Source organism: Mobula birostris, chromosome 3 (assembly GCF_030028105.1).
Source record: "Mobula birostris isolate sMobBir1 chromosome 3, sMobBir1.hap1, whole genome shotgun sequence".
Classification (NCBI taxonomy): Eukaryota; Metazoa; Chordata; class Chondrichthyes; order Myliobatiformes; family Myliobatidae; genus Mobula; species Mobula birostris.
Genome location: NC_092372.1, coordinates 3,290,034 through 3,302,774, shown reverse-complemented (window position 1 = coordinate 3,302,774; position 12,741 = coordinate 3,290,034). Strand labels below are relative to the sequence as shown.

Below are 12,741 nucleotides of genomic sequence, written 5' to 3'. Positions count from 1 at the left end.
TTCATAACTTTAATAAAGGGTCTTCCCAAATAATTTCAATGTTCTTTCTGTGCAGAAATTAAACGCTGCTGTTCTGAAATGTCTTTGGCCCATGTATCAGATTATGAGCCAGCAATAAATCAAATCACCTCAGCTCTGGCGAGCTATATCCATTTTGAGCTGTTAGAGCACAGAGTTTTCAATCTTTCTACTGTCTCTTTCTGCAGTTTTATCCTACCCCTCTATTTAATGCTCTATTCCCCCAGCCCCAACTCGTCCCCATTTTATCATCTCTCCTTTATTTGAAGGTGTGCATCTCCTCTCCCTCCCCTACTTCAGTTCATATTTATGTAATGATTTAGAGATACACCACAGAACAGGCCTTCCAGCCCAGCTATTTAATCCTAGCCTATTCACGGGTCAATATACAATGACCAAGTAACCTGGCACGACTTTGGACTGTGGCAGGAATGTAAGTACCCTGAGAAAACCCACACTGGTCACGGGAGGACTTACAAACTGCTTACAGATGGTGTCAGAATTGAACTTTTGTATGACTTATTTTTTTGTATGACTTTTTTTTTGCTCGCTATTTTGAATGTTGTGTGTATGTTTGGCACCTTGGCCCCAGAGGAACACTGTTTTGTTGGGCTGTACTCATGTATGGTTGAATGATAATTAAACTTCAACTTGATTTGATTTTAATTTGACTTAGGCTATATTATTATTTGTATTATTTTTTATTTTGTAACTGTATGCTTTTCTACCATAATTATATGGGTTTATGTGCCACGTGCCATCTATGACTATTGGTACTGTGTTTTGACATTGGGTTAGAGGAACACAGTTTTCTTTGGCTGTATTCATGTGTATGGTTGGATAATAATTGAACTCAACCCAAAATATTGACCTATACCTTCTGCCTCCATAAACCTGGCATGTTTAAGTTTAGCACTCTGTGACTTAAACCAGATTGCTACTGTCAATTTGCCTGATATTTTTGGCGATGATGAAAACAGTACCACTGATCCCAAGAACCCCTTTCAATTTGATACTTCATCCCACCTTCCCCACCCACCTTCACCCTCACCTGGCCTCACTTATCACCTGCCAGCTTGTTCACCTTCTTGTTCTGACCTCTTCCCACTTTCTTTCCAGACCTGAAGGGCGATGGCTCAAAATGTCGACTGCTTATTCATTTCCACAGATGCTGCCTGATCTGCTGAGTTCTTCCAGCATTTTGTCTGTGTTGACCCCGAGATCTATCTGTCACTCTACTGAGATTGTCACTCACTGCCTCATTTCTATCCTCACCACCTCAGCTGACTTTGCTCCCCACTCCAGTAAGCTCCCCCTTTGAATTTATTCTCTGCGACAGGAATGACAAGAGAGACAGAGCAGAAATCACTCCATAGCTTGTAAAATTTTCCATCTCGTTATCTCACTGCATTAAACCCATCTACAAGCAAGGAATAAGAATTGGATACAAGACCATAAGACACAGGAGCAGAATTAGGCCATTTGGCCCATTGGGTTTGCACCACCATTCCATAACAGCTGATTTATTATCCCTCTCAGCTCCATTCTCCTGACTTAGACCATAAGATACAGCAGCAGAGTTAAGTCATTTGGCCCATCGAGTCTGCTCCTCCATTCAATCATGGCTGATCATTTTTTTCCATCTCCTCCTCAACCCCAATTACCAGCCTTCTCCCTGTAACCTTTGATGCCATGTCCAATCAAGAATCTATCGATCTCTGCCTTTAAATACACTCAATGACCTGGCCTCCACAGCTGCATGTGGTGACAAATTCCACAAATTCACCACCCTTTGGCTAAAGAAATTTCTCCACATCTCTGTTTTGAAAGGGCGCCCCTCTATCCAGAGGCTGTGCCCTCTTGTCCTAAACTCTCCCACCATGGGAAACATCCTTTCCACATCTACTCTGTCTGGGCCTTTCAACATTCGAAAAGTTTCAATGGGATTCCCCCGCTCATCCTTCTGAATTCAAGGGAGTACAGACCCAGAGCCATTAAACGTTCCTCGTATGATAACCCTTTAATTTCTAGAATCATCCTTGTGAACCTCCTCTGGACCCTCTCCAATGCCAGCACATCTTTTCTAAGATGAGGGGCCCAAAACTGTTCACAATACTCAAGGTGAGGCCTCACCAGTGCCTTATAAAGCCTCAGCATCACATCCCTGCTCTTGTATTCTAGACCACTTGAAATGAATGCTAACATTGCATTTGCCTTCCTCACTACCAAACGAACCTGCAAGTTAACCTCAGGGTGTTCTGCACAAGGACTCCCAAGTTTTTGGATTTTCTCCCCATTTAGAAAATAGTCCACACTACTGCCAAAGTGCATGACCATGCATTTTCCAACATTGTATTTCATTTGCCACTTTCTTGCCCATTCCCCTAATCTGTCTAAGTCCTTCTGTATCCTACCTGTTTCCTCAACACTACCTGCCCCTCCACCTATCTTCGTATCATCTGCAAACTTGGCAACAAAGCTATCTATTCCATCATCTAAATCATTTTTATACAACCTAAAAAGAAGTGGTCCCAACACCGACCCCTGTGGAACGCTACTAGTCACTGGCAGCCAACCAGAAAAGGATCCTTTTATACCTACTCGCTGCCTCCTACCAATCAGCCAATGTTCTAACCATGTTAGTAACTTTCCTGTAATACCCATAGGCTCTTAACTTGGTAAGCAGCCTCATGTGTGGCATTTGTCAAAGGCCTTCTGAAATTCCAAATACACAACGTCCACTGCATCCCCTTTATCTATCCTACTTGAAATCTCTTCAAAGAATTCCAACAGGTTCATCAGGCTGTATTTTCCCTGAAGGAAACCATGCTGACTTTGTCCTATCTTGTCCTGTGTCACCAAGTACTCCATCACCTCATCCTTAACAATTGACCCTAACATCTTCCCAACCACTGAGGTCAGGCGAACTGGTCTATAATTCCTTGTCTGCTGCCTTCCTCATTCCTTAAAAAGTGGAGTAACACTTGCAATTTTTCAGTCCTCTGGCACCATGCCAGAGTCCAATAACTTTTGAAAGATAATTTCTAATGCCACCACAATCTCTAACACTTCCTCTTTCAGAACCCTAGGGTGCTGATCAATTGACTTACGTACCTTTAGGTTTTTCAACTTTTTGAGCACCTTCTCCTTTGTAATAGTAACTGCACCCACTTCCCTTCCTTCACACACTACAACATCAGGCACATTGCTAGAGTCTTCCACAGTGAAGACTGATGCAAAATACTCATTTAGTTCATCAGTCATCTCCTTGTCCCTGTTATTATTTCTCCTGCCTCATTTTCTCGCAGTCCTATATCCACTATCATTTCTCTTTTACTTTTAACATACTTGAAAAAACTTTTAGTTTCCACTTTGATATTATTTGCTAGCTTGCCTTCATATTTCATCTTTTCCCTTCTAATGATTCTTTAAGTTGCTCTCTGTAGGTTTTTAAAAACTTCCCAATCCTCTACCTTCCCACGAATTTTTGCTTTGTTGTATGCCCTTTCCTTTGCTTTTACAATAGGTTTGACTTCCCTTGTTCGCCACGGTTGTAACAATAGCTTTGACTGCCCTTGACTTCTCCCTGTAATCTTTGATGCCCTGACTAATCAAGAACCTATCAGCGTCCACCTTAAATATACGCAGTGATTTGGCCTCCACAGCCACCTGTGGCAATTAATTCCACAGATTCACCACCCTCTAGCTAAAGGAACTCCTCCTCATCTCTGTTCTAATACTTCCTTTTATCCTGAGGCTGTGCCTCTCGATCTCAACTCCCCCATTATAGGAATCATCTTCTCCACATCCACTCTATCCAGGCCTTTCCATATTCAGCCCTTTGTCTCCATATGGGAAACGCAACGTTCGCATTTCTGTAGCACCTGTTACAATGCTGTCTGTATATCTCCCGGGATTCCAGAACCAATGAAGTTGGAAATTCAGCCCAATATCCGCTATTGGTCACATTGAATGTTACATGAATACTTCCCACCCTGAAGTATTAAAGCTGTAGCATAGTGGTTCGTGCAAAGCAAAACAATTTGGGCCTTCTGGAGTCTGAGTTAAATTCTGGTGCCATCTGTTAGGAGTCTGTATGTCCTCCCCTTGGAATGCATCAGTTCCTCCCACATTCCAAAGATGTACCAGGTAGGTTAATTAGTTATCGTAAATTGTCCCATAATTAGGTTAAGGTTAACCTGGTTTGTTGGGGTTTGCTGGGGTAGTGCAGCTCGGAAGGCCAAAAAGGCCTATTCCATACCATATCACTAAATAAAATTTTAAAAACCCTGGGACCAATCTTGGCTCAATGCTCTGATATGTCATGATGAGGATAAAGTCATAGATGGTTACAGAAAGTCCTTGGGCCATGGCTGTAAATTCTGTAGAACATGGCACCAATCAAATGAGACAAATGTCAGATTGTACCACCTCAACAGGCCACGGGGTTTGTCAGATACAATACACTCTCATCAATAATAAAGAATCAATGGACAACTGACTGGAAATCTTTCCAAAATTTAAAATACAGAGTGGATTAATGATTCCAAAAGGCAACAGAATTGCTGTTTACCTTAAATCTCCATCGAGTGACAACGACAAATTTCAAAGTATGATCCTTTCCGAGGATTTCTTCATTGCATAGAATATCCAACTGTGGGGTAATGAAGAGGAGTCACGACAGCATAACATGTCAGAGTACAAAAGACTTTGTTGTCAAACCCTGCCCACTGCAGGAAAGGACAGGAGAGGATTGCAAGTCCAACTGGGTGCTAACGTCAGAAACGCATTCAGTGGGATGAGGATAAGCACAGTTGTTTTTAATTCAGCGATACAAGATAGTAACACCCAATTACACCCACCTGACTAACTGATTGTTTGTTGGTGAAGACTCAGGTACTAACAATTTTAAACTTTGTCTGGTGTTAAGTATGCATTGCTTTAAAAGTAAGACACAGAAAAGCTGGAAAACCTGTTGAGTAGGAGTGTCAGTCTCCTGAGGTCAGAAAGACTGATCTCCACAAACTACAATCACTGTCCTTTGTGCAAAATATTACTGGAGAAATTTTCTTTTGATTCCAGGTAATTAAATTTAAGCAGAGCTCTCTGAATGTACAATCCAAAACTGCACTCTTTATTGTATGGGTTGAAGGTGGGGCTACAGAGACCACTCGGAAAACATGCCTGCTTGGAGGGTGGAAATAATGATCGATCTATGGTTACAGAATCATAATTTAGAGCAAGACGGGGAGGTGGGGTGGGAGCTACAGTGTAGATGGGGGGGGGCGGGCCAGGGGGTATTGGGTAGGGCAGAGGGTGAGATGGTGAGGGATTAAGATGAGGGGGAGGGTATGAGGGGAGATGTGAGGCTGGGGGCGGACGAGGGCACAGTGATGGGGCTGGCCAGGGTGAGGATGAGGGGCAGGGTATGAAGGGGACGGTGAGGACGGGGGTGTGGTTGGGGGAGTGTTAGAGGAGGGAATAGGAAGAAAGAGCATCACAAGATGAAACATGGTGAAAAAAGCACTGATGAGCTGAAACTGAGCAAGATCAGAGTGAACAGATGAACATCACACTGTCATTTTGTATACTGTAACTCACTAATGCTCGGAATAACTGGTTATAAAGTCTGTGACAGTCCAAAACTGCTTTAATATGGTAAAATAATTATTTTTCTCAAATGGATTTGCGACCAAAGCCCTAAAATTTATTTTTATTTTCCAATATTACCTCATTAAATGATGTTAAGTTGAGTTTTTTGGCAATAAACTTCTTCAGGTGCAGAACAGTGGCCTGCGCTGAACATCGAATCCACTTTCTCTTCAGTCCTCGCAGTTTACTGCTGTTACACTCCAGACAGATGCTCACCTGGAACCAGACAGGGAACAGCTCATTAAACAAACCCTCTGCATCCTTCTACAGACAACATTTTGAAACAGTACATCAACTGTAATATTTTATAATTTGATTTTATCCTTCCCATTGCTGGCATTTACTGGGACATGTTCCTTTAGCTATTTTAACTTTTCACATCAGATGTTAGTCAAAACATAAGGTTGTTCAAGCAACACACATCAAAGTTGCTGGTGAACGCAGCAGGCCAGGCAGCATCTGTAGGAAGAGGTGCAGTCGACGTTTCAGGCCGAGACCCTTCGTCAGGACTAACTGAAGGAAGAGTGAGTAAGAGATTTGAAAGTGGGAGGGGGAGGGGGAGATCCAAAATGATAGGAGAAGACAGGAGGGGGAGGGATGGAGCCAAGAGCTGGACAGGTGATTGGCAAAAGGGATATGAGAGGATCATGGGACAGGAGGCCCAGGGAGAAGGGAAAAGGGGGAAGGGGGGGGGCGAAAGCCCAGAGGATGGGTAAGGGGTATAGTCAGAGGGAGAAAAAGGAGAGAGAGAAAGAATGCATGTATATAAATAAATAACGCATGGGATACGGAGGGGAGGTGGGGCATTAGCGGAAGTTTGAGAAGTCAATGTTCATGCCATCAGGTTGGAGGCTACCCAGACGGAATATAAGGTGTTGTTCCTCCAACCTGAGTGTGGCTTCATCTTTACAGTAGAGGAGGCCGTGGATAGACATATCAGAATGGGAATGGGACATGGAATTAAAATGTGTGGCCACTGGGAGATCCTGCTTTCTCTGGCGGACAGAGCGTAGGTGTTCAGCAAAATGATCTCCCAGTCTGCGTCGGGTCTCGCCAATATATAAAAGGCCACATCGGGAGCAATGGACACAGTATATCACCCCAGCCGACTCACAGGTGAAGTGTCGCCTCCGCTGGAAGGACTGTCTGGGGCCCTGAATGGTGGTGAGGGAGGAAGTGTAAGGGCATGTGTAGCACTTGTTCTGCTTACAAGGATAAGTGCCAGGAGGGAGATCGGTGGGGAGGGATGGGGGGGAGGAATGGACAAGGGAGCTGCATAGGGAGCGATCCCTGTGGAAAGCCGGGGGGGGGGGGAGGGGAGGGAAAGATATGTTTAGTGGTGGGATTCCATTGGGGGTGGCGGAAGTTATGGAGAATTACATGTTGGATCTGGAGGCTGGTGGGGTGGTAGGTGAGGACCAGGGGAACCCTATTCCTAGTGGGGTGGTGGGAGGATGGAATGAGAGCAGATGTGCGTGAAATGGGGGAGATGCGTTTGAGAGCAGAGTTGATGGCGGAGGAAGGGAAGCCCCTTTCTTTAAAAAAGGAGGACATCTCCCTCATCCTGGAATGAAAAGCCTCATCATGAGAGCAGATGCGGCGGAGACGGAGGAATTGCGAGAAGGGGATGGCATTTTTGCAAGAGACAGGGTGAGAAGAGGAATAGTCCAGATAGCTGTGAGAGCCAGTAGGCTTATAGTAGACATCAGTAGATAAGCTGTCTCCAGAGATAGAGACAGAAAGATCTAGAAAGGGGAGGGAGGTGTCAGAAATGGACCAGGTAAACTTGAGGGCAGGGTGAAAGTTGGAGGCAAAGTTAATGAAGTCAACGAGTTCTGCATGCGTGCAGGAAGCAGCGCCAATGCAGTCATCGATTGTAGCGAAGGAAAAGTAGGGAACAGATACCAGAATAGGTTTGGAACATAGACTGTTCCACAAAGCCAACAAAAAGGCAGGCATAGCTAGGGCCCATACGGGTGCCCATAGCTACACCTTTAGTTTGGAGGAAGTGGGAGGAGCCAAAAGAGAAATTATTAAGAGTAAGGACTAATTCCACTAGACGGAGCAGAGTGGTGGTAGAGGGGAACTGATTAGGTCTGGAATCCAAAAAAGCGTAGAGCTTTGAGACCTTCCTGATGGGGGATGGAAGTATATAGGGACTGGACATCCATGGTGAAAATAAAGCGGTGGGGGCCAGGGAAGTATCCTAGTCGGTGATTTTAACTTTCCACTTATTGACTGGGACTCCCATACTGTAAAAGAACTGGATGGAACAGAGTTTGTCAAATGTGTTCAAGAAAGTTCCATTAATCAGTACATAGAACTCCCAAACAACAGGAATTCTGCAGATGCTGGAAATTCAAGCAACACACATAAAAGTTGCTGGTGAACGCAGCAGGCCAGGCAGCATCTCTAGGAAGAGGTGCAGTCGACGTTTCAGGCCGAGACCCTTTGTTAGTCCTGATGAAGGGTCTCAGCCTGAAACGTCGACTGCACCTCTTCCTAGAGATGCTGCCTGGCCTGCTGCATTCACCAGCAACTTTTATGTGTGTTGCATAGAACTCCCAACTACAGAGAGTGCAATATTTGTTCTCCTATTCGTGAATGAGACTTGGCAGGTGCAAGAAGTTTGTGTAGGGAAACACTTTGCATCTAGTGATCATAATTTATTCATTTCAAAGTAATTATGAAAAAGGATGGGTCTAGTCCTCAGTTTAAGATTCTAAATTGGAGAAACAACAATTTTAATGGTATCACAAAAGATCACAAAGTGTGGACTGTGACGGGTTGTTTTCTGGCAAAGGTTTCCTTAACCATATAACCATTACAGCGCAGAAGCAGGCCATCTCAGCCCTTCTAATCCGTGCCGAACTCCTACTCTCACCTAGTCCCACTGACCTGCATTTGGTCCATAACCCTCCATTCCTTTCCTGTCCATATATCTATCCAATTTAACTTTAAACGACAACATCGAACCTGCCTCAACCACTTCTGCTGGAAGCTCGTTCCACACAGCTACCACTCTCCGAGTAAAGAAGTTCCCCTGGTAAGTGGGAGCCTTCAAAAGGGAAAATTTGAGAGTACAGTTTGTATGCTCCTGTCAAAATAAAAGGCAAGAATACCAGGTTTAGGGAACCTTACTTTCCAAGAGATACTGTGCCTCAGTTAAGAAAAAGGAGGTGCATAGCAGCAGGGGTTTAGTGCTAGCCGGATCGCTCTGAAATGCGTCCAGCACCTCTTTAAGAAAAAGGCCGAAATAAACGAGCTAATTAATTAGGCACTGCCCAGGGTAATTTGAGTATCTCAGGGTACGTCCACACTACGCCGGATAATTCTGAAAACAAAGCTTTTTCTCTTCGTTTTGCCCTCCCGTCCACACTGAGCCGGCATTTTCAGCCCCCGAAAACAGAGATTTTCGAAAACACTCTCCAGAGTGAATAAATCTGAAAACGCTTAATATCCGGCGTAGTGTGTACGGGGTAAACGGAGAGATTTAAAAACGTTGTCATGACAACACCACAACAACAATGCTTTTTTCTGCTTCTGCTTGGTACTGCGCAAGCTGTTATAACACGCAGTCGGTGTGAACGGCGTGAGAGTTAAATTGTAAAGTGAGCTTTTTTTGACTATTTAAAAACGCTGTCATGACATGCCGGAACAGATGTTCGCTGTTTTCTTGAACGCTACCACCTAACAATTTCAGAACAGACGGACGAGACTGAAGCCAGAAGGGTTAGAAATGTACTCACCAAATACTTTGACCCATAGCTTACTGAATAAATAAGTATACTCACTTCGCCCTGTTTTCTGTCCTGCTTGTATGAAGGTGGTTTACCTATTTATGCAAGTACTTCTCTGACAATAGATGTGTAACAGCCTAATGTAACATTGTATGGAAATACAAGATAACACTGATGCAGACGTTTTATACATTTAACAAGGTGCTTTATTAATGTAACGGAGTTAGTCAGTTTTTTCAATGTTCGTCGTCAGCCGGGTCATACTGTCCGTGAACTCCCTGTCGGTTACCTCCATACGCTCCAGTATTTGTTTTTTTTATAAGTTTTAAGTCCTCCTGCGCGAGAGCCAAGAGCAATTCCTTTAAAGTTTCTCTAGTCTGTAACTGGACAAACGCGCACTAAGTATACCGTTTCCACTTCGCTTGTTTTCTGTGTATCCTGCGCATGCCCAGTAGGAGAAGATCCGCCTAATGTGGATGGAGATATTTTGAAAAACGCTTAGTGTGGACGCCTGTCGTTTTTACTCGAAACCGGCGTTTTCAAAATTATCCGGCGTAGTGTGGACGTAGCCTCAGAAACTGCTGATCTCCTGGGATTTTTATGCACAACAGACTCTGGAGTTTACAAATAATGTTGCCTAAAACAAAAAAAAAATCAAGCAAGCAGCTGTTGCGTGAGCGAAAACATTTTGTTAAATCCACTCGCTGGATTTTGTTTGGTTTTGGCACCATTCTTTGTAAACTCCAGAGTCTGCTGTGCGTAAAAATCCCTGGAGATCAGCAGTTTCTGAGAGACTCCAATCACCCTGGGCGGCACCTAATTAATTAGCTTGTTTATTTTGGCTTTTCTCTTAAAGATGTGCCGAACGCATTTCAGAGCGATCCGGCTACCACCGCACCCCTGCATAGCAGGTATAGGTAGGTAGGAACAACTGAAACATTATGGAGTATAAGAAATGCAAGAGAAAGAAATCAGGAAGGCTCACAGAAGACACGAGGTTGCTCCAGCAGACGAGGTGAAGGAGAATCCTAAAGGCTTATATATATTGAGAGCAAAAGGATAGCAAGGGACAAAATTGGTCCTCTGGAAGATCAAAGTGGTTATCTATGCATAGAGCCAAAAGAGATAGGGCAGATCTTAAATGGATTTTTTGCATCTACATTTACTCGGGAGACGGACATAGAGAAGTGAGGGAAAGCAACAGCAAGCTCATGGACCCCATACAGATTACAGTGGGGGAGGTGTTTGCTGTCCCCAAGAATAAACCAGGAAATTATAGGCCAGCAAGCCTGACCTCAGGGGTGGGAAAGTTACTCTAAGGGACTGGATATATAAGTATTTGACAGAGAGGGACTGCGAAGGGATAATCAACTTGCTTTTGTGCATGGTATGTCATGCAGAACCAATCTTACACAGTTTTTCAAGGAAGTTACCAGGAAAGTTGATGAAAGCTAGGCAGTGGAAGTTGTCTACATAGACTTCTGACAAGGTCCCGCATGGGAGATTGGTCAAGAAGGTTTAGTTGCTCAGCATTCAAGATGATAAAAGTAAACTGGATTAGATATCGGCTTTGTGGCAGAAGCCAGAGAGTGGTAGTGGATGGTTGCCTTGCTGATTGGAGGTCTGTGACTCAAAGTTTCCTGCAGGGATCGGTGCTGAGTCCATTGTTGTCTATCATCTGAATGACAACATGATTCAATGGATCAGCAGATTTGCAGCTGAAACCAAAACTAGGAGAGTAGTGAACAGCAAGTAAGACTATCAAAGTTTGCAGCAGACTCTGGACCAGCTGGAAAAATGGGCTAAAAAATGGCAGATGGAATATAGTGTGAGGCATTGTATTTTGGGGGGACCAACCAGAGTAGGTCTTACATGGTAAGTGGTAGGGCACTGAGGAGTGTGGCATAACAAAGGAACCTGCAAATACAGATTCATAATTTCTTCAAAGTGGCATCACAGGTAGATAGAGTGGTAAAGAAAGCTTTGCCACAATGGTCTTCATAAATCAATGTATTGAGAACAGGAGTTAAATAGGCATCCGTTAGTCTCGTGAGACCATGGATTTGCGCCTTGGAAGGTTTCCAAGACACAGGCCTGGGCAAGGTTGTATGGAAGACGAGCAGTTGCCCATGCTGCAAGTCTCCCCCTCTCCACACCACCGATGTTGTCCAAGGGAAGGGCATTAGGACCCATACAGCTTGGCACCAGTGTCGTCGCAGAGCAATGTGTGATTAAGTGCCTTGCTCAAGGACACAACATGCTGCCTCGGCTGGGGCTCGAACTCACGACCTTCAGATCACTAGACCGATGCCTTAACCACTTGGCCACACGCCAACAAGAGTTGGTGAAGCCTAATTTGGAGTACTGTGTGTTTTCGTCATCTTCCAACAGGGAAGATGTAAATAAGTTTGAAAGAGTGCAGAGAAAACTTACAAGGATGTTGTCACACGTTGAGGACCTGAGTCAGAGGGACAGTTGAAGAGGTTAAGACTTTCTTCCCTGGAATGTAGAACATTGAAAGGAGATTTGCCATACAAAACTATGAAGGGGAACTTCTTCACTCAGAGGGTCGTGAGAGCGTGGAACAAGTTATCAGCGCAAGTGGTGGATGGGGGTTCAATTGCAATACTTAAGAGAGATTTGGAGAGGTACAAGGTTGGGAGCAAGGGGTATGAGCATCTAAGGAGCACAGAGAGACTATCTGTGGTATGTCGAATGCCAGGTGTAACACCCAGTCTTTGGGGTAACTGCAAGCCCATGCCTTTGCTACTGCTTTGCTCACGCTTGAGTGCTTGGTGAAGGTGCAGATGCTTGTTTTTTTTTTGCCGGTGGGGGGAGGGAGGATTGTTGATCGCTGCTGCTCCCGTATGGGGGGGGGGGCGGGGGGAGAGCTGGAGGGGGTGACTTTGGGGTTAGAAACATAGAAAGCCTGCAGCACAATTCAGGCCCTTCGGCCCACAAAGCTGTGCTGAACATGTCCTTACCTTAGAAATTACCTCTGGTTACCCATAGCCCTCTATTTTTCTAAGCTCCGTGTACCTATCCAGGAGTCTCTTAAAAGACCCTATTGTATCTGCTCCCACCACTGTTGCCGGCAGCCCATTCCACGCACTCACCACTCTCTGCGTAAAAAACTTACCCCTGACTTCTCCTCTGTACCAACTTCCAACCACCTGAAAACTATGTCCTCTCATGCTAGCCATCTCAGCCCTGGGAAAAAGCCTCTGGCTATCCACACGATCAATGCCTCTCATCATCTTGTACACCTCTATCAGGTCACCTCTCATCCTCCGTTGCTCCAAAGAGAAAAGGCTGAATTCACTCAACCTAT

At 44.6% G+C, this 12,741-nt stretch overlaps 1 protein-coding gene across 3 annotated transcripts in view; it reads right to left on the bottom strand.

The window, feature by feature from the left end:
- Positions 1 to 12,741, bottom strand: part of LOC140194868 (polycomb group RING finger protein 3) — a 261,263-nt gene that overhangs the window by 7,086 nt on the left and 241,436 nt on the right. For all 3 annotated transcript variants that reach the window (XM_072252152.1, XM_072252153.1, XM_072252151.1), the window contains 2 exons: positions 5,749 to 5,886; positions 4,592 to 4,672 (listed from right to left, as the gene is read on the bottom strand). In XM_072252152.1, the coding sequence (XP_072108253.1) occupies positions 4,592 to 4,672; positions 5,749 to 5,886 (219 nt within the window). The remainder of the gene's footprint in view (positions 1 to 4,591; positions 4,673 to 5,748; positions 5,887 to 12,741) is intronic.